Below are 22,380 nucleotides of genomic sequence, written 5' to 3'. Positions count from 1 at the left end.
GAAGCAAACTGTACACCCAAGATGTCTGTGGTAATTTAGTTACAAATATCACTAAGAAAGATTAAGTAAAGAAATGCTGCAACTCAGTGGCTTATATCACCTCACCTAATAAGAAGCCACTTGTCCTTCCATGAGACAAGATAGAATATGGGAACACTGAGACTGCATCCTCCTCATGGTCATTTTCTGATCTATCTTTGAGTATTCTAAGAGCACATCTGTTTGTATGTGAAATAGGTGAGGCATCTCATGTTCAGAGAAGAAAATATAAAACATTCTTTGCAAAATTTCTGTATTGCAAGGGCAATAATGACAACTCAGTGGTAATAAATAATAAACTCTTTTATATGAATAAATGGATGTCAGTGCAGTTTACCTTTTGTTATCTGGCAGACCCATTCAAGTTTGGCTTCACAATCAAAAGGCTTGAAGTAAAATTCCAGATCTCTGCCTTCATGGAAATAAAATCTCCAAAATGATCTCCGTGAAAACTGAGAGGTCTGTATAAAAGTAAGCACAGAGAACCAAGTTAGTACAGCACGGGCCTCCAAAATGTGAAATGAAACTATTAAAAAGGTACTTTGGTAAAAGTATGTGTTACTGTGCTGTTAGTCCTACACAACTTACTTTGCAAAAATGAGAAGATACGACTGTAACTCTTCAACTATAACCCTCCATGCTAGCCAAGCTTGTGAAGCAATTACATAAAGGGCTTAAGGTCAGTCTACGAAGAGAAGTCTCTTCTTGCAATGTTGTTTCTTTGCTTTTTTGTAGCACACAGGATCTCATCGATGCTTATTATTGAATTATCTGTTGCAACTTTTTTTGCCCTGAAATGATTCTCATTTCTGCTCAAAAGAAGCAACCATCTGCACTGGCACAGAAATAATCCTTCTTATTTAAGATTATATCTTACAGTCAAACTTAAAATCTGACTTCACTCTTGCGAATATCTCCAATAAGGAGAACTGTAGTGAAAGAACGTGCCTACACCTAGCAGGTAGGGGAGGGAGGTCACTATATTTACAGTGTCCCTTTGAAACTGCTCCCCTCTTGTTTAAAATGTTTAGTAGCTTAATGCTGACAGCTTCTCAGCCTGGGGCCATGAACACAGGAGAAGAGAATGAGCAGAAATGGCTGTGAACAGAAGCAAAGGGATGCAACTGTCCTTTCCTTCAATAAATCATAAAAGCAGGGGTGGTTCTAATTGGGTTAAAAGAAGGATGGTATTGGAATGATCTCAGAAAAAGTCAGGTGATGCTTCAGAAAAGCTAAATGCCATTTGAAAACTCCTGCCATCAAGACTAAATTAAGCAATGAAGAACATAATTGGGAATTAAGCAGAGGCCTGACATTTTGAATTAGAAACCGACACGCAACTTACAGGCTATTTCACAAGTAAACAAGGAAATACACACAAACACAGTCTATCCTGGCTACTGCGTTCCCCTGCTTTAGGTTTCAAACATTTTCCTAATTTGCAGTTCACTAAAACTAATCTAGATTTTAAAAGTTACTGGTAGAGCTCTGTTTGGGTTTTTTTGGTTTAGATTCCACATTGACATCCTTAAGTGTTACATGCAATATGTAAGACATACAAAGTATGGTATTATGCAATAGAGAATAGTATTGTTACTAAAATATTTTGTAGTTCAAAAGAAGTCTTATGAAAGGTTATCATAGCACAGTGCTTGGGTCATAAAAAAACTGCTTAACTGTTATTAGAAACCTTGAAACTAACCTTTAATGCAGCACAGTCTCTTGTGTCATATTCATCTTCCAGATAATCAAGTGGCATAACACTAGTTACCTACAAGATGAAAGAACAATTACTTTATTATTATTTTTGCTGTGGTGATCCCCAGAGATAACCATTCGAACCTGGGATTCCATTATGTTTATCACTATTAAAATATATGAGTTAAATGGCAGTTACCGGATCAGTTTTGAGTCTGTGTACCTGTTATTATGGGGAGAGAGGGAAAGAACTCACTATTTCAGGCAAATAAATAAATTACAGAGAGAAAAATATTTTTGGAGGAGTCTGACACATCAAGGAAATGAACTGATAAACTCTCTCCTCTGTTGTGGCATAAAGGCATCTTGTTCTCTCCACTTCCTCTTAGATGTTTACTACTACATTTCTGTTAAAATATTTTAATGGAATAGAGACAGAAATCAGGTTAACCTTATTAAATATATGTTTTTAATTGGAAGTCTGCCTGGATGGCAGCTCTTAAGTGCACAATCTTCTCCTGAATTATTCATCTGCTGAAGGATCTGCCATATTTTAATTAAAATATTTATAAATTTACTTTCAATCCAGTCCAAGCTGAAACAAATCAGGACATGATGTTTCCTGGTTAAAAGTTAACTTACAGGTTTATCATCACTCCATTGCCAGGTTCCCAAAGAATCTGGACTCCTCTTATTCATTCCAATCCATACCCATCTGTCATTGCTGTAAATAAACAAAATAAACTCTTAAGCCAAGTATATGGTTCAGCTCATGTAACAGAAAGACTGACCTATGGCATTATTTATTATCAAAACCAAAACCAGCAAAACCAAAGGTCTGCTACTGCAAGTTGTAGCAGTTCAAAGAGAAAACGGGTGTAAGGGCTAGGATCTCTCCTGAACTTTGCTTTAAGACCTGTAACTTGTCTTTTTCCTGACCACAGAGAAAACTAAATAAATCATATAATTTCTTTTTTTCACTTCCTCATCACTTCATCAGTTGGCACTTGGTATAAAGGTCTCTTTTCTACACTTTTCTTCCAGAATCACACAGACAGTGTTTGGCTTGCTTCTCTTTCTTTTGTCCATCTCAGGTCATCTCTTTCTAGATCATCAGCTGCAATATACTGTTCCTCAAACCACATGAAAAATTCTACTCATACAGAACAACTCGCTTCATATTTCCTTCACGTTTGTCAGTGATATAAACAAACCAAGTGTGGGCAACATATTTCAGTTATACACCTTCATAAAAGAGACATAGACATAAATGAGCACACAGCACCACTGACTTCAATGCTTGCACAAAAGAATGGCAATAGAAATGTTACTTCAATTTACAGCATTACAGTCAGAACTGTAAATGGAATATGTCAAACCACAGGGTTAAATTTATACTGCAACCTCTACTTCTCATAGTATCAATTTTGTGCTAGGCACTGAAATTTACAATCATTCACTCCAGTCTGCTACTCTGCCTAAGAAAGGCAATAGACACTTTTCCGAATGATGGCATCAGTTGGAAGCAGCAGAGGGGAGAAAGACCATGAGTTTTCTATGAAATCACAGACTGCGTGAAACCCTAATGCAACAGAGCTGTGGAAAAGGCGCAACCATCAAGGTGGTCTGACAGCAATAGCAAAATACTGATGCCATAGTACAGGCCCCCTGTAAAACTGCATCAGGAGTACTATTCCAAAAATTCATGTTGCACCAAATACAGAGACAGAATACAGGATGCTTGAGGAAATGAGAGTTTAGGTTATCAACAAGAATCAAGGATTGTCTTGTCTTATCTTGACTAACAAAGACAGGGAAAGGATATAATTATTCTTTATAATATCGTAGGAGACTAATACCCCAAGAAGAGGAGCTATTCGAGCAAAAAGGACATTGTGGCTGAAGGAACCACAACTCCAGAATAACTTGTCTGAAAATTCGAAAGAGATGTCTGACCAGCAGAGGTCAGAGTTTAGAAGAGGCTCCCAAAAAAGTAGTGCTGACAAACTTATCGAAACAATTTTAAGACAGAACTTGAAAAGTTTAAGAAAATAACTTTATTATGTTGAGGGATGGACTCAGACCCACGCTTACCTGCATAAACCATGTTACAAAAATCACAGGGCAATCTTAAGATATTACTTGGTAAGACTGTACCACTACCTTTCTACACACATCACCATAAAGATAATAAATGGAGCCTGAAAGGGCCGACAGTGCAGCATCAACAACCAGCAGTTTAGCCCAAAGTGTGTGGGCTAAGTACATGAAATCCAAGAAGGCCAACAGCATTTTATTTGGTAGAGTTCCCATTAGGAAGCAAAGCATCAGCCACCAACAAATCTCTTTTTTTTTTCCCCCCTCAACTCTAGTATTAATTTTCTGACATTGGTGTGATAGTGCGATCACACTATTGTGATCTTATCACACTGAATCATCTTTAGTCTTTTAATGATATCACTAAGGGGCCTCTAAAAAGCCTAAATGCCCCGTATCACTCCAGCAGGAAAAACTGTGAGCCAAATATTCACAGCTGTCAAGCAGCTAAGTGGCTTTTGGGAATTTACCTTTAGGATTTTCTTTTTGTGTGGTTGTTTTTTCTAATTATGAATCAGACACTGCTTAACCCTCCCCTCCTAATCATCAGCTATAGGCTTAGTGCAGTTTAAGCAACTGATCATCACAGAGGAATATCTACTAGAAAGCAAATTTGAGACACTCATTTCAAAAGGATCTGCAGTAATTACCTGAGGAACTAGAGCCATTTTTCAAAGTCTGTCAACTTATATTTGGCTTTTATATAACAAATAGATAATTTTTTAAAATGTGCCAGATTCACACAAACTTCATAAAAGTCAATATTGTGCAGGAGCGGGTAAATACACTTTAGATCAATGCAAAGGGAAGATAAATGAGTAATTTTTCTACTGTCATATTCTAACTGCTGAAACAGAAAAGGGATTTTTTTCTGTCCCTTATGTTAGCTCCAACACAAGATTAAGATCCTAAATTGTTACTGTGGCATGTAGTTCAACCCAGTTCTTGACAAGAGGCAACACGTGTACATCTGGGCCAATGCCCTAATGGTGCAATTTAAGGCACCATTTAATTTTAGGCAGTGCTGGACTAAAAGTATATATGACGCTCACTTGGTCCTCTGCTCTTCCCTCTGTAACAGGTTACTGCCACTAACTGAATCCCAGCCCTGTGCTAATCACCTACTCTTTAATGGAAGAAAAGAGAAGCTGTATTCATGCAATTACTAGAACTTGCATCTCAGCTTTGTTGCTGTTTTGGCCAGTGTGTTGAGAATAAGATCAGTTTTTTCTTGCAAACTCAAGTGTTAGTGAGGCCTTCTAGATTCAGAACAATTACAGAAGCAGAGCTGTACATACAAAAGGCAACTGATTTCTTTCCACTAAGGTGTCCTCATTGAAATGTTATTTCTAACCAATGCAAGCTGTTAATCTCCTTGCATCCAGCATCGCTGCCAGCTAAAAGCTGCAGAACGCCCACAAAAACAATTCTAAAAGAATGGAAGTAACTGAACCGGATCTGTTCTGCCTGTATGCATGTCCCTCAAAGTGAAACGAGGTTATCTCCTATTTATTTCAGACAGGGGAAGGTTGGCAGGCAAATTCTATTTTCCTTTCCAATGGCAGTCGCCCGACTTGGCTGGAGCAATTCTAGCTCTTATTTGCCTCTAAGGTGGAATGCGAGTAGAGAACAGAATGGACTAGGCAAGCTGCCCTTTTCCTGGTGAAGCAAACTGACTTTTGCTAACATTTAAAAACAAATAGTTCTCAATGAGTCACCAGAGAACTGTGCGAGGGGAAAAAAACCTGAAACCAAAAAAGCCAAGGTGTGGCTCCTTCCCCAGGCTGAAATGCGTGCACTGAATGAAGAGTTTAGGTCAGGGTTTGCACTGAGTAAATGCAGTGAACACAGACAAACTGCATGCCAGCGCGCTCCGGCAGCTAACCGTCCCTAACATTATCTTAGCATGATTTCTCCTAGTTACCTGAATTATTTGTTCTTGGTGAAATAATTCACTTGGTTTCTTCTCTCCTTTCTCAGATGAGCTTATTTTCAGACAAACTACCCTTCACTCTTGATCTCCAAAATATATGATCACCACCCCTGAGTAATTTAAAAGCATAACTAACTTAAACACTTAATCACCTTACCTAAACAAACAAACATTATTTGAAATACTTCAGGCAATATCAAATACGTAGTATTTCTGTTCGAGAAGTTCTGCAATGCTTGAAAAGGGGTTAACCCAGATGAAAATACTGTGGTTTGGGTTATATTTGACAAATGCAGTTACTGCAACACTGACTGCAAAATGAATTTATACGGGGCTCGATATATTGTCCCATATTTACATACTGGGCTCAGTATATTGCTCCTTATTCAAGTTCTGGTAGAATAATACTGAAGTACTGGGACTTTCCTTCTTCTAGGCTAAGTTCAAGTTTTCTGAAATATGGGAACCACAGTAGCATTGTGTGTCAGTTGACTTTCTGGAAAGACAAAAAAAGTCTCTACCTCTAAACTCCTAACAAAAAATGGCCCTTAACTATAATTAATATCTCAGACAGTCTGCAAGCTGAAAAGTAGTTTCAAGTACTTGTAGGAAAATAAAATAAGTTGCTTCTCTATTCATGTTTCGTAGTGGATTAGGTACACTAAAACAAAATTTGTAATTGCAAACAGTACAATAAGATCTATAGCTAAAAATAATCTGTGCACCAATTTGTATTTCAGGGACTTTAGCAAAGGAGTCACAAGTGGCTTTTATACAAGCTAAACCATCTATATATAGAGCATACAACTTTGGTTTTGTTTCTTATTAACATAAACTGAGCCATTTTCATGACTTCTAAAAAAAGTTCACTGGGTTTTCAAGAAGGCATCTCTTCAGTCATCAAGTTTTAAAATTTAATCACACTGTTGTATGTTGGCAGCTTCTGAAATAATCCTGATTTAGTTTGTTGATGAAAAAATTTAAATCGTATAACTGGCAGCATTTGAGTCTAAGCTGGCAAAAGTTCTGAAAAAACATGCTGCCAATGAAAAAAAACATATTACACAAGGATCTGACATCATATCAATGCTTAATAAAGCTTTGCAGTGACAGTGACAGTTCCTTCGATTAAAAATAGAGCCTCAGACTCATAAATTATGTAGCATTTAATTTGTTGATACCAGAAAATTCAACACACCCATCTCATGCAGTCTTATTGCAGCTATGCCAAATGGGACCCATGCCAACCAGATTGCTGGACACTACATTATTCACGTTTTCAAAAGATAGCACCCAGTCTCGTCAGGAAACATTTAATGAATAAACATGAGACCTACCTGAAAAACTGAAATAACAACACATCTCTGAAGAATGTATCACTAAAGAATAAGAACAACTATCACCCAGTTGTGCCAAAATTCAACATAAAGAAGGAAACACTTATTATAACAACACAGACTTTAAATTCATGTAATGGAAGATGCCCAAAGCAAATCTCTCCCTGCGCTCCCTCCAGCCCTGTGAAACATGTGCCCAGGCTGTACTCCCTTGACATTTTCCAGGAAGGCAGTGACATGACCAGCAGTTCAAATGCCACATCTAGCCGTTTTTACTGTGGGAAACATAGTCACCGCACACTATCTCATACTTGCTGTTTGGGGTCAGCAGCAGCATTTGCGATCTACGGCAGAATGAGACTGAAATCGAAATTTTGGCCCATGGCTGGTTTGTTACCTGATTATTTTTCTCAGTATGGAATGAAGTGCCTTGATTTCTTCTGAGTGACTGAAACTAGGCAGATGGCCTCCGAGCGCCTCACAGAACCTTTCTGCCTCTTCCCAGGTCCTGGTTCGCAGCACTCTTTCACTGTGGAAGAACTTCAGAACAGCCAAACATCAGAGTAGAAAATTACACTAGTGATAACCTTTTTAAAACACTCCTGTGCTACTCAAATGTGGCCACCCTGGGCAGGAATGAATAATTGGTATTTCCATAGGGAGAGAGCTTGACTTCTTAACAATTATTTTATTTTTTTCAGTTTGTTCGACAACAGCCAGACTCTGAAGTTCAGCTGACAAAATTTGTTTCAAATGCAACATATTTCATATGGCAGACTTGCTGTTTTTCTTTACCAGAAAGATTTTAGGAAACAACACCCAACTCACTCCAAAACTGCAAGCCAAATTATAGCTTTTAAGGGATGTTGTTCTTTCAAATTTATGGTGAACTGCAAAGCCCAATTTTCACTGAAACCAGGCCCATTTGGGTGCTGCTAGTGGAGAACTTTACTTGGCACAGCCTTTGCTACCTGTACGTATCAGAGCTGCGTACTTGGCTCATACACCTCAGCTCACATATCCACTTGGTCCCCTTGACTTCAGTCCAAGCCAATTGCCATCAGCTGGGTCTCTCTGGACAGCCACGCCGCTCTTGGTCAACAAGAGTTTTGGAGAAGCTGCCAGGACCAGCTGTCACATCCCATCACCTACAGGACAACCACACTGCACATCGGCTATACGCATCCCTTCAGGATCCTTGCCCACAGCCTTGTTACCCGGGCTGGGTTTCCCCACTTTGCCACGTGAGCTGTTTACAAGACACAGTCCACTGCAGACACCAAGTCCAGAAATAACGAATAAACAATTCAATAAACAGCCTCAGTTTTAACTTCATTTGATTGTTACTAGGGGGAAAAAAACATGAAATATAAACTTGTTTAAGACATTCCAGCTAGCAGCATGGCTGCTTACTTCTACTATTTACTTCAAAACCAGTAAAATACAATTGAGGCTGCAGGTTTTTTTATCAAGTTTGATAACCATATTCACATTACAGAAAATCCCACCTCTCCTATGCACGCTCTTCAGTACAGAGAGGGAAAGGACAAGGGAGAGGCCATGCAAAGCACTTTCCTTCCCCATGCAGGTGTCTCTGCGTGCCCGACGATGGCGGGCGGGCCAGGACACAGACACGGCACGCTCCGCCAGCACCAGCTCCTGAGGTGGCAGCACAGGGCAAACGCCGTCACCCCGCTCAGCTCTGACGTGCAGACCCAGCCACAGACAGAGCAGCGTGCGACACGGGGCGTCTTTCGGGAACCGGCAGAGGGTGATGCAGGAGCACGTGTGGAGATAGTCAACCCGAATCAACGTTAATTCCTCCTCCCTTTGTAGAACATCTTTGAAATGCCTTTCAGAACAGCTATAAGCCACAAAACAGCTAATAACACACTTGCTGCGGGACAGTAACAAACAATTAACATCTAATTGGAATAACATTTTACCTTGTAGCAGGCGAGGCCGGATCCATTGTGCCACCCAGGGGGACAGGGATCTGTTGGTTTTGGCAGCACTTCTGGCTCCTTGGGCAGACCAATATAACTTTTGCAGACAGAAAACGCTTTAGTGGTTTTACAGTCCTTAGTTTCCCACTTTCCAAGAGACTTTCCACTGGGCATAGCCACACATCCTCCTGAAAACTCTAAGATTTAAGCCACCAAAGACATATTTAAAACTATTGCTGGTTTTCAAAAAAATCCATACATTTCTGAATGACTAGTTTATTTCATCCTTGGAGTTCCGTAACATGGTATTCCAATGCTTGCTCAATGTAAAATGATAGTATTTTCATGTATTTTTTTAATTGTTAAATTTACCTGGTTGCAAGGAATTCCAGTTAGTGTATGTCACAGCTTCAGTTTTTTCCCCATCCACTGTACCCCAGGAATATATTCCCGACTGGCTAATATCTTGCAAACCGGTCCAGAAGTATTTTTCTTCAACTTTGGTGTGTTTTCTAATTAGAGTGTTTATAAACTCTTGCTCAAATCTGAAAATTCACAGATTAATTTGCATCAATATTTGAAAGAGATCCGAAACGATTGAGACAATATGAAAACCAGGCATATTATTACATGAGTTAGCTCAAGTGTTTGTCCAGGCAGTCCTGTATTCAACATGGGGTCAGCAGGCTGGGAATTCACATGCTTCCAAGAACATTTTACACTGTAGGTTTACCATTGTCACATCATGGAAAACATGGGTTGCTAGTTCTCTGCAAAAGCAATTCTATTTTTTCTTTATAAACCACTAATTAGCATACAGAGGTTTTAATCTCTGACTACATCTCCAGGATCATACTGCAAATTGTGCCCATAAATTACAGAGATGTGCTTTACCTGTTCATCACTGTAAGATTGCACTTTGCTCCAAAGGAAACTTCCGTTTTATCAATCTTGTAACAGTAGTTTCCATGTCTCTCCCATCCCTGGTTAGAGAATGAAAAGTATGTTTATACATAATAGCCTAATTTAGGCATTATCTTCAGGAGAAAATAAATCATTGCTAACACTGGATGGTGCCCACAACCTGGCACAAATACTAGAAAGACATGCAGTGTATCACATACAAAGTCCAGTATCATCAACTGTCAGATTCACAGTTCTAAGAAATAATGCAACCACAGGAATAAAATACACCACTGTTTTAGCTCAACTGTGCAGAGTCTTCTGATTACTATGTGAGAGAGAAACACAAGGGCAACAGCCTAGTCCTGTTCAAAACAATAGGAGTTTTCATGCTGTTCCACCAACGCCAGCATCCAAACAGGAGAATAATAAGAGGGCATTGCTAGTGTCCCTTTACTTCTGAAAAAAAAGAAGTGTTATACCAAAAACGTGTGAACTCACAAAATTTCTCTGTTATTCAAATATTTTCCCTATACTTACACTGAAATTTCAAGGAACGTTACTGTGTTACCTGTTTGCTAGCCTACCAATACCACTGGGGTCTGAACAGCCCAGAAAGCTGCAGCTTCTACATGCTGGCAGTCTCTGAAGAGACAGAGTAAAAATACCCCAAGGTTGTGCAGAGAGAAAGATAAGGGGTAAACATATTTCCTGTTGCAGGCAATATGCCACACAAAACTGAATGAAAGAACTCTGGAATAGCTAGTAATACCATCATAAGATTGTTCAAAACAGAAAAGACTTCTTTTCAAAGCTTATTTATGCTGTAACATGTCATACTTAAACAAACAACCCACAAACAACAACAAAGCCAGTAACAAACCCTACCAAAAAAACCCCACCAGCTTTAGTCAAGCCAAAGAACAAAAATGAGAGCTAAGTGAAGCGTAACAGAAACATAACCTCATTTATCAATCTCTGCGTATCTTTATGATGCAAAGTGCTTACCCTACATTTTAAAATACACTTAAAGCAAAAACCATAGAACAAATGGCATTTGCAATAACATATCTAGTAAGAGCAATTTTTTTTTCAAACAAATAAATAAAACACAACACCTCTTGGGTCCAAGCTCATACTACTTTCAGCAAGAAACACAGTGGCAATACATCCAGAGCCTGCCTAGGAGAATCTGAAATTTGGCTCATACTACATAAATGTCCTTTTTCAGCTAAAACATTCCATAGACTTTATTGTATGGCAAGAAGGAAATGGGAAGCAGAGGGAATGAGTAATTTTATGCAGGTTTCTGAAGCAAGTAAAAGAAACACAGACTTCCTATTACCTCTGACAATGAACAATTTTTATCTGATTTTGTTTCATTCAAAATATCTCCTTTTTTCTTGCACACATATTTCAACTTTTCTTCACAGGATCTGACTCTCCACTGCCCCAACTGTGAGAAGAAAAAGAAAAACATATTTGAAATTCTTAAATCTTTCAACTTCCATAGTGCAGGGGCTGAGTTTTCATAAGGGGGAAAGCCAAAATGCCTCTAGCGCTTCTGGGGATGGGATGCCCTGGCTTATATGCAGAGGTGCATGTTTGGAGGGGAGAGACAAAGGTGACAAATGTGAAGATGGGAAGATTCTGGATCACATCTGAAAAGGGCAGAACAGGCCAGGGTGATTCCAGCTCTCTTGGATATGGGAAAGAATAGGGGCAGCTGCTGTGCTCAGCTCTCTGCAGAGGTGGGGAAGAGGCAGCTCAGAGGAGCTGGGCACAGGAGCTCCACTGCCAGCCTGGCAGCCCAGCAGGCAGATGCTTGCCCCAGTTTTCTACTGAATCTGGGAGACGGAATACAGCCCGCTCCCCTGTCCACTTGTCTCTGTGACCTACATCTGCCACCCACCCTTTGCTGCTTCTGTGCTGTACCCCCCCAGCATCTCATCTCTCCTCTCACTGAGGTATCTCACTGCCCATCCCAATAGGGTGGCCCACATTGGTCTTGGAGGCAGCTGAGCCCAGCTTTTCCTTTCAGTAGTCCTTCCTAGCCCTCTGCCACAGACACACAAGAATGCGGTAACACAAAACGCAGAGTGACAAGGACAACTGGCTGGCCCAGAGCAGCAGCAGTTTCAGAGCTGTAAGCAGTTTCTTCCATTCTTTGCAGTACACAGCTATCAAGTGTCAGCTAAACAATTTCAAGAAATTTGATTGTAACAAAATTATTATCTGTATTTTAAAGATTATTCCAGAAATAAAATCAGTTATCTGCTTTTACCCTCCCCTTGACTTTCAAACACATCAGTGTTGCCTCTACTATGATGGGAAAAAACTTAAAACACCCAACACTGTATTCCTACCTCGCCTGAATATGACACACAGTTAGGAGTGCTGTTAAAAGGAACTTTCGGTTCATTCTGATCCCAATATGTAAAAACCACAGCTGAGTGATCTGACCATTTGAACAAGGTTGGTACATCATCATTCCTGAGACCCATCCACATTTCTTCTTTAGCATCTGTAATTTAAAATTAGGACAACACTGTCATTTCAAAAAGTATTCAAGCTAATAGGAAAGAAATGTCAAATCAGCAAAATTAGGTTTCTATCACTATACAGCACAAAAAAAAGCCATATTATTTTTCTTATCATGAGAAAGGGAATTTGAGATAAGTAGAGTATATTTTTATTATCTTGTTTGCTAACTTATGTTCGTGAATGTGAATAAATTTCACAGAGAAGGTAATGAAAAAAACCCACAGAAATAAAGAAATAATGAACACTCAAGCAAAAAGAGCTCAACCAAATTTAATTTTTAGACTGTACACAAAAACATAAGGCCACAGAGTACAGATAACATTTATTAGTTCAGCGACCCAGCAGTCAAATATTGACCCAACTATCTATGATTCTCTTTGAATGAGAAAATTAAATACAAGGTACTAGGCAACTAGAAATACGTTTGCCCAACAAATAAATAAATAAATAAATAAATAAATCGGCTCAAACCAAAACAAAAGCTAATACAGAGGGACTGGACCTGAACAGCAACACTCAGCATTCGCCTGGGTACAAGCTCAGCATTAGCACCTTCATTTAAAAGCTAGAGGTTATGACAACCATACGCTAAAACATGGGAAGCAGCTTGTAATTTATGGTGTGCAGCACTTGGTGTTGACCTTTACAAGTATCCCAACTCACCATTATGAAGCTTTGTAACAACCAGTTCGACATCTGCTAACGAGTGTATGCTGATGAGGTTGCTCTTATTTGCTTTGCACAACTCATCTGCCGTACTCCAAGGTGCCTGGCTGTTCACCAGCATGTAGCAAAAACCATTATGAGGAAGCCAGCCCGAATCACAGTGAGTGTCCAAGTGTCTCCAAAACTCTAATGGTGAAGAGAAACGGAATTAAGAGTTTTACTCTAACTGGCATTTTCTTAATGTTTTAAATCTGGAAGCACCTTGAAAACAGCCAGAAAGCAGCGATCAGAACGTGTTCACATCTCTTCAGGGCAATTCAGCCAAGCAAACAGACTTCACTGAGCAGCATTATGGAGACTAATAGTTTGTGGCCATGAGGTAGGCAGAAGGAGAAAAAAAGCTAGCGGGAGTGAAAGTAAAAAGCTGGAATGCATTGCATGAAGCTAGTGTTAGTGTAAGCGAAAGGTTCAGAAGTAATCGTAAGCAAGATTTCAAAAGTAATTAAAGATTACAAAAGTAGTTAAAGGCAAATCAAGTTATTTCACTGCAGGACAGCAGCCCCCACAAAAAGTTACTTGTTTTGTTCTGGCAGGGGTTTGCACTTTCATAGGTCATTATTATCCATACGCAGCACCATGCATAAGACCAATTTTGAACAGCCCACAATGAAATAAATGCTTAGTTTTAAATATTTTTCTTCTGAACTAAGATATTCAAGAATTTAATCTGGTTTTAATGTGTGCTGAAAAAGGTATATAGTCATAGCCTTTCTGGTTCAAAATACACTTTAAAATACTTCAATAACAAGAATTTTGGTTTTTATTTAATAAACCACTTTATAAACACCGGTAACAACTCTACATAACCCACTGAGGAGCCAGTAAACAGATAAGAACAGTTAGTTTTAAAGGAATCATTTAAAAATTGGAACCAGTTTAGTTAAATTTAAACTGCTTACTAGTTTTTTTTCCTCAAAGGCACGCATCTCCCTGGGGGAGCTGGAGAGAACGTGCCTTAGCCAGCAACACTCCATGACACTTTCCACCTCCAGGACACTGCTTCATCCCTCTTATCCCATAGTCCTCCCCCAATCCAAGGACAATCATCTTCCAGTATAAGTTTTCCCATGAGACCCCCACAAGCGTGAGCACTGGAAACTGAGTAAGGCCAAAGCACACACGGAAGAACAGGCCATGGAGACAGGAGGGCTGGACATCCATCTGGAGGTAAACGGCCCAACACACTGAAGCAGTTATATGTCACAGCTGGACACTGTAAAAACTGAAGGACTCTGTGTGTGTGTGTGTGTGTGTAGGGAGGAGAGAATAAAAGTTGTAAACTGTTCTGTTTTTTCTATTGTAGTATTTACTTTTACCTTGTAAGAGCTGTTATGGGTCCAGTAAAAATTACAGACTGGGCAAAATAACAGTTCTTGAACTTTGATTTCTAGTGCTGGTTTCAAAGGATAGTAAGGTCATTTCACTACTTCTACTTGAATTCATCAGAGTTTAATCGAAGCCTCAGGTAGGTCCCATTTTATTCCAATACACATCAAGAGTGAGAGAAATGGGCTTAAAGCAGAGATGGAAAGGTTTGAGATAAAAACGCCAGTTCCAGACTTTCAGCAGCACATGAAAGAAGGCACAAGCCATGGAGGAAAACGCGATAAAAAGGCAGGACTGTGCTGGGAAATGCTTTACATGTGAATAAGAAAGCTGCAAAAAACAAAAGCTGTTTGTGATGCACCATCTTGACACTGAAGATACAGAGTTTGCTTCTGGTCTGCTAAAAACCCCAAAGTTGTTGTGCAAGTGTTTTGCAAGAGACACCTAAGAAGGCTTGGGGAGGGAAGATTCCATTAGTGAACATTAGACTCATTAACGTACAAAACCAGAAATGCAAGCTGTCCTACCTGGGAGACTTGATACTTTATTGAGTGACTTCTTACAAATATATGGAAGCGGAGCCCCACAATGGTAACTCTGCCACTGCCCTGAAGCAGCATTCATCACCACACAGCTAGTCCCATCCAGCGGGGACAGATTCTGCATATCTATAGCCAGGAACAAACAAAAATAGAAGAGCACAAGTTATCAACCAGTGAGGTAGTGACTGCTTCTTTTTTCTATTGCTTTTCTATAGAACAACAATATACTTTGCATAGTACAGTATCTTGTATTCAAAGAGCATAACTTGAATGGTGGCACCTGTCCTACCATAGGTCCCACAGAAAGTTTTTGCAAGAGAGGGAGTTTAAGAATCAAGGAATCTGGACTTCTTTTCCGATGTTCAATCACAGAACCAGGAGGAATGTTCTATTTACAATGCAACAAACCCTTGGCTGAGCACTGTCCCAGACTAGAAAGATCTCAGGGGAGAACCCTTTTTGCAGCCCTCAGTTTCCTTTGGCAGACCTCCTCCAGCCCCATCCAAACACAGCTCTGCACAATTTCTCTCAACTCTAACCGTAAGCCCTCACCTTAACAGAAACCTGAGACAAGGCCCCAAATTAAAAATATCAGAGAGGAGAACTCTTTTTTGCAGTCCCCAGTTTCCCTTGGAACCCCTTTGCAATGGTATTTTTTGGCTTTCTCTTTCTCTGAGCCCCAGAGCAAACCCGAGTGGTGTCCTACACAGAGCACCCCAGCTCCCCCTGCTCTGGGTTCCTTCAGTCTCATACAGAAAAGGCTCAGGGTGGATCTTAGTTCTTCATGGGGCAGTAGGACACAGACAGGGCCAGGCTCTTTCCAGAGGTGTACAGTGAAAGGACAAGAAGTATCGGGCACAACTTCCAGCTAGCAAAATTCCTGTGAGATACCAGCAAGTGTTCTTCACAAGAGAGGTAGACATTAGTATGTCTGCCGTGACTGCAGACTAAATTATGTCACTGTAACTCAGGATAGGCTGGTCTCTAGCCCTGCATTACAGCCCTACAGTGTCATCACAGTTCCAGAAGAAGGCGCAGTCAGTAGTACAAGCAGCGAAAGTCTTTGACTTTTCCAAAAGAAAGATATTTGGAAAAATCTCACAGAAATTTCTGAGTAAAGCTTTCAAAGAAGTAACAGAAACCACTTCTTATTTTTTCACAGACTTCATATTGCAGCACTATTCTAGAAACTGAAGGAAAAAGGGAATTCACTTTCAAGAGTTCAAAATCAGCCTGAATGACAGAACAATACTGGCTTCGGTATTCCTGATTATTATTCCTCCAAGATTCTCATGTATACACATGCATGGCATATTTCTGAGAATGTTACGAATACATGCTGAAAATTGCAAACAAGTAAGATTCTCACCAATTCCACTAGGAACATGGGAGTAATTAAAAAAGGTTTTTCAAAAGTTTTATACTTCTTTCATCTTCACCTTGAAACAAATTTAAGCAACCTTGAAGTTTAAAAACACTAGTTAGGCTTCTAAACAATGTCAGTTCTTGCACATGCATCAATAATTGTAATATTTGAGGGAAGTCAATGCCATTCTGTCAGTGGGGGGAGAAATTTAGCAGCTAGGGAAGCTGCAGATTCTTTACTAAAATGGACCTCAAAGACACTATTTAAGTTTTATGTTTTTAGAAAATTTATTAATCTAATCATCCATAAATACAGAACGAGTGCAGACAGATTCACTGGCTAGGAGGAAAAGACGCTTCTGAACTTTTAAAGGAAGTGGAACAACAATGATTGTTTTGATGAAGCCCAAAGGAGAAAGGTTAAAAAAAAGGCAAAGCAAAATATTATACTAGTTTCTGTTGTGAATACTGTTAATACCACTGGAAACATCATTACCTGGATGCCAGTTGAGAAAATTCAAAGGTTTGTGATCCGACCACTGCCAACCTCCAGAAATGTCCAGTTGATTTAAGCCAATCCAAAAGATCTCAGCAATGTCTTCCTTAGCTGGATATAAATTTGTTATATTTTTTAAAGAAACCAATTAGCATAAAATGCTCATCTTTTATTGGTCTCCTTCAAATTAAAAATGTGATCTGAAAGGGCATGCATTTGAGGAAAGAAAGATTGCTACTGTAATTGGACATGCAACCTTTCTTGAACTGAGAAGGAATTCACCCACATAAGTCTTCCTTCCCAGTTCCTTCAGACATTTATCCTTTGGTTTTATATTCCCAACAGCTCACTGGTAACTCCTCCAGGTTAAGTGTAAACATCAGTGAGGACGATTTCATGACAAGTGGGTAGCATGCTGCTAAAACATCTACTGCCACTCTGGCCCATATTTGAGATTTTGGGGACACTCCTCATTATAAATATGCACAACAGCTAGCTACTACAATGACATCACACAGATAAATTAAAAAAAAAAACCAACCACCTCTCAAGTGAGATTAGCAGCTTATTTTCGCTACACAGATGAAAGCAGCAATGCATTTTAAGTACAGCCAAGTTTTAACCCAGAATTTTAAGACCGAAACTAAAATGCTGTCTTCACTTTAGGTTAATTTGTCAAGACTTCCCAATATTCTTATGTGAATAATTGCACCTACCTTGTATGTAACTTAATTCAGATGCATTTTGGATGCTAAGTAAATCTCCCCCTTGCCTTTGACATGAAATATAAGCTTCCTTCCAAGAAAGAGCAGATTGTGTATTGAACTGGTAGCAACTTTCAGACCCTGGATCATGTTCCCAGATATCATGACAACCATCCTCTGTTTAAAGGAAGCAGAAGGTACTTGTAACAACAACTATACTGAAACATCACAAAAGTTTCAGAAGAAAAATTACAATGCTGAAAGTCTAGCAATATTTTATATTGGTAATCACATATACTGCAGACTGTGTGCTGATTGTCCTGTCAATGCTGCGACAGAAAAGGGACCTGCTTTTACCCAGCTTAACAGCAACGTGCTACACCAAGGTGGAGCCGTACATACATAAAGTAACAGAACACTTTTAGGATGTCTATTTAGAAAGCCAACATGCCTGGTTGTAAGCAGATTCCCCATTTGCCATCACGAGTATAATCTTCAGATGTGGCACACCATTTCCCACCCGTATGCATTTCATCCTGAATGCAGTCATGATGCCAGGTCTCATTATAGAGGAAGGGGAACTCACAGGGTTTTCCATAGGAGTTCCCATCTTTGGTATACACCTCTGCAGGAAAAAAAAAAAAAAAAAAAAAAAAAAGAAATAGATACAAGTTTTCTAGGGGAGGAAAGGACAGCAAATCAATGTTATGGCTTGTAGAGCCATAGTTAACTTAAAAGCATGCAAATTGCACTTGCAGTCTTAATGCACCCTATCTTGTTGCTACAGGTAATATACAGCAATGCTAGAACTGAAAGAAATGAGACAAAAATATTTTTCTCTACTTCTACTTCTGAGTGGGGAATAACACAGCAGAAGCTTGTTTCCCCTTTCCTGATAAGTTAGGGACAAATACATTGTCCTGTTGAAATCCAGGAGGTTTGCACAGAGTACTGCAGAACAAGGCTCTAGGAATCAACACGAACAGGAGAGGGGCTGGCACCAACTGGGCTCTTCAGACTAGCCACTCTGAACAATTCAGACAGAAAGAAACTTGTGCTGTTAAATATGGTAAAGCAAGTTTTCAGCACTTCTTCCAGCAGGCATGAGATTTCAGACAAGACTGGCTTCCATGGCAAGTGGACAGACCACCAGACCTGACAGTCCAACAGGCTGCAAGTGAGCAGCATGCACTGAATTTGATTGTACAGCCCACCAGGAAAGAAAATTTCCTCAAATCCTACTGTTATTTAAGTGAACATCAAAATTCCCATCAGTGTGAAGAGGACAGTGTCAGTTCTGATAGACAGTGGTTGACATCTCGTAACTAAATACGGTCTTATTAAAATAGGGGAGAAGGGATCTAAACATGCTAAGAAAGCTACTCCATAACACAACTTCTGCAGTTGCACATATTTATTTTTTATTAAAAAACAGTTAAAGTTTCATATTTGAATATCAATACATCTCTATAGCAAAACATTCTATTGCTTTACTGATCAGTTTTTAATATGATACATTTTAAGGATTTATTGGCACACACACACATCAAAAAGCCCTTAACAAAAAAAAAAAGAAAAAAGAAAAAAGAAAATAAATCCTCCAAACCTCTGTACAAACTCACCATGGTAAGGATACTGACATATATCATCAGAGGAACTGTTGCTTCTCCACCGGTCTGTTGCATTTATGCTAGCAGTTACATAGGTACTCTTGATAGTCACTTTGTACTGAGATGCACCAAGGATGGACGCATCAGCACATCGCCACCACAGCATTAGTTTCGAGTTACAATCAACCATTTTCAGGCGAGACAGTGATGTGGTGAAGATATCAAGTCCCAGGCACTGCTTGGACCCCAAATGAAAGAGGCGATTCTGGGATACCCATTTCCATAAAGCTTCACTTGTCTCCTTGCAGTCAGCTATCACTATCCGTGAGTTTTTAACTTGTATGCACTTGTTCAGTGTGTCATGGCGAATGGTAAAAACATCATTGCCTGGATGAGAACAAAAAAATACCCACATACGGGTGTGATTCAGTATCATAGGATGTCATAGTACCATAGTTTCATAGAAAGTTAATTTTTAAACGCATAATCAGATTCTCAGACATGCTACCAGAAAAGTACATCAACTGCTGTTTGTACATTATACTATCTCTTTTCTATAAGCCACACTAAGTACATTTTCCTGCTCTTTAGTGAGTAGTCTTTAGTTCTGCGGGGAAAAAAAAGATCTGTTTCAAAGCTGTTATAAAATGAGTGGAGATACAATGAGGCTGTTTTCTAAGCCCAATCCTATCGATGAGAACTCTTCCTTTAACACATACTGATTAGATCGACTCCTGATAAATTTGCAAGCTTAGTGCATAAAGAATCTTGTGTTCAGGCCTATCCCCAAAAGCAGTCACACACAGCAGGTACCATAAAATATAATTAATAATTACCTTCACTTAGTAAGCATTTTTTTAAACTGTGTATCATATATGATATACAACATGACAGGCTCATACATGAACCAGTTTCTAGGTGCAACTGCAGTATTACTAAAATAACTGGCACTGCTTTTGGGAGAGAGTTTTAGAACGAATAGCCCACCAAAGATGCCACACAAAGATTAGGAGTATCATTTTCAAAACGATACAGGAACCCTAGTTTCATTTTCAGCTGTGATGCAGCTTGTCATTGAAAAGAAAGAAAAAAAGTTGACAAAGCGTAATATACAATTTTAAAGAGATACGGATCTCCCTACAGATACAAGCTGACACCTCTGCCAGTACAAGAGCACCTCTGTGACAACTGGCAGGAAGTTTAAGCTAAGCAAGAAAAAAATGCCCTAAAACTGTTTCTGTGCCACAATAAAGACAGCCTCATGGCATAACACTTTCACTAACCAGGCTGAAATGGACCTTGGCTGTCCCAGACCCATAAGGTTGCAACTCTGCTGTTTAAATAAGGAATCTGCTGAGTAGTGTTTTGTATTTAACAGTAATGCACTGTCAATCACATTCCTAGTGTGTTTTTTTAATATGACTTAATAATAGGTTTGGCTGAACAGCAAGGAAAATATTCAGTGATGTTATGCAGTGAATTTTACCACTACTTTCCAATATATTCGTGAATTTTCCACTGTATAAGTGCCAAATAGTATCTAAATAGTACTGAGCTGGTCAAACTGTAAAGAATCTCGAAGTCAGCCACCTAGTGGAGTGGAGTCATTTTTCAGCACTATATCTGCTTTTTGCTTTTCTTCTCCCCTCCAGACTTTCTTCTTCTTTTCCATTTCTTTTAACGTGTTCTTGACCTCTTCTCAGATCTTTCGTTTCCTCATTCTTCTTTCGCTTCTTCCCACACAATCCTCATTCTGACAGCAAGAATAAAACTACTTTTTAAAATTTCCCGAGAAAACCTGCTGATATTGTCTCACCAAATCCCTCTGTATGGCAATTAATACCGGCACTCAATTACTCCAGTTCAACACTCTTGCCATGAAGTTTTACCTGACATCTTCAGCTACAAAACCGAGCCTATTCCTGTCAAAGGATATAAAAATATGCGAAGTGCAACTATTTAGCGAAGAGCTGATCTTGTTTCCCAGCCGCTCTCACCAACCTATCGGCGCTGGCTTGCAAGAATTTGCTCAACGTGAAACTTTTCCACCTGCGGTCTGGGTAAGCCGCCTGCCTCTCTCCCCGAGCATAAGAATAGAAACGATGGCTTGACGCTCCGCCGCGGACCTGCCCAAGTTGGGGTTATTTGTGCTCTGGAGGGAACAGGCCAAAGACCCGCTTCCCTCCCAGCGCTCCGCGCCGCCGGCCCGGCGCTGCCCCGGCACCGCGGGCACCGGGAACGCGGCACCCGGGGGCTGCGGGGCAGCAGCTGGTTCCGCTGCTCCTCAAGCGAAGCGCATGGTCCGGGATGGAAGTTTGGAGTTTTTTCCTCCCCTTTTCGCTCCTTCTTGTAAGTTTCCCACGTTGTTTCCACGCAGTTGGACTTTGCCACCTAGCGCAACGCCCGGAGGTGCCGGGAACCGCCGGGGCGGAAGGCCGGTCACCGCGCCCTCTTTCCCCCTCGGGCACCCACCGGGGCGGAAAAGGGCCCTCCGCACCCCTTGCTTCACCGCGCACCCGCGCAGCGCCTCCGCCCTCGCAAGGTGGGCACCCGGCTTACCTGAGAGGTCCCGGCGGGCCGCGCAGCAGACGAGGAACCAGGCGAGCCCGCAGGCGGCCAGGCAGAGCCCCGCCGCCCGCGCCATCCTCCCGCGGCCGGGCGCGCAGGCTGCGTGGAGCGGGCGCGGTGCCGGGCTCGCTTTGCCGGAGCGTCGCGCCCGCCGCCAGCTGCCTGGACCGCGAGCAGCCGGCCGGATTGGCCCGCCCCGGGAAGCGTCACTTGTTGCCAGGAGAAGAACGGTCCCGGGTTTACGGCGAGGGGCGGGGCCGGGCGTGAGAGGTCGCGGCGGCGGCGGCGGGGACGGGACGGGCCCGGCCCGGTGCCACGGCCGGAGCGAAGTTACAACGGAGGGGAGTGAGACACAGAAAAGAGGAGGGGGAATCGCAAGGGAAAAAGACGAGGGAGACGAAGGGGACGTGCGAGGAAAGGAAAAAAAAAAAAAAAAAGAGGAACAGTGAAAGAGAAAAAGGAAGGAGAAAAAAATTAGGAAAACACGAGGAAAAATGAAGAAAAAAATAGTAAAAGCAGACCTAATTATTGCATGGTAATTAGAGT

At 40.6% G+C, this 22,380-nt stretch overlaps 1 protein-coding gene across 1 annotated transcript in view; it reads right to left on the bottom strand.

Moving 5' to 3' along the window:
• LY75 (lymphocyte antigen 75) overlaps positions 1 to 21,985 on the bottom strand; it is a 50,629-nt gene extending 28,644 nt beyond the window's left edge. Inside the window, exons 1-16 of the mRNA XM_065637519.1 lie at positions 21,826 to 21,985; positions 19,279 to 19,653; positions 18,108 to 18,281; positions 17,669 to 17,833; positions 16,953 to 17,063; positions 15,077 to 15,217; positions 13,161 to 13,349; positions 12,320 to 12,477; positions 11,299 to 11,409; positions 9,945 to 10,033; positions 9,423 to 9,595; positions 9,051 to 9,247; positions 7,502 to 7,644; positions 2,380 to 2,461; positions 1,742 to 1,810; positions 377 to 500 (exon numbers count right to left, since the gene is read on the bottom strand). Coding sequence (XP_065493591.1) covers positions 377 to 500; positions 1,742 to 1,810; positions 2,380 to 2,461; positions 7,502 to 7,644; positions 9,051 to 9,247; positions 9,423 to 9,595; positions 9,945 to 10,033; positions 11,299 to 11,409; positions 12,320 to 12,477; positions 13,161 to 13,349; positions 15,077 to 15,217; positions 16,953 to 17,063; positions 17,669 to 17,833; positions 18,108 to 18,281; positions 19,279 to 19,653; positions 21,826 to 21,910 — 2,386 coding nt within the window. The 5' untranslated portion in view covers positions 21,911 to 21,985. The remainder of the gene's footprint in view (positions 1 to 376; positions 501 to 1,741; positions 1,811 to 2,379; positions 2,462 to 7,501; positions 7,645 to 9,050; positions 9,248 to 9,422; positions 9,596 to 9,944; positions 10,034 to 11,298; positions 11,410 to 12,319; positions 12,478 to 13,160; positions 13,350 to 15,076; positions 15,218 to 16,952; positions 17,064 to 17,668; positions 17,834 to 18,107; positions 18,282 to 19,278; positions 19,654 to 21,825) is intronic.
• Positions 21,986 to 22,380: the final 395 nt, after the last annotated feature.

Source organism: Caloenas nicobarica, chromosome 6 (genome assembly GCF_036013445.1).
Source record: "Caloenas nicobarica isolate bCalNic1 chromosome 6, bCalNic1.hap1, whole genome shotgun sequence".
NCBI lineage: Eukaryota > Metazoa > Chordata > Aves > Columbiformes > Columbidae > Caloenas > Caloenas nicobarica.
This window is presented reverse-complemented; position numbering and strand designations above follow the sequence as displayed.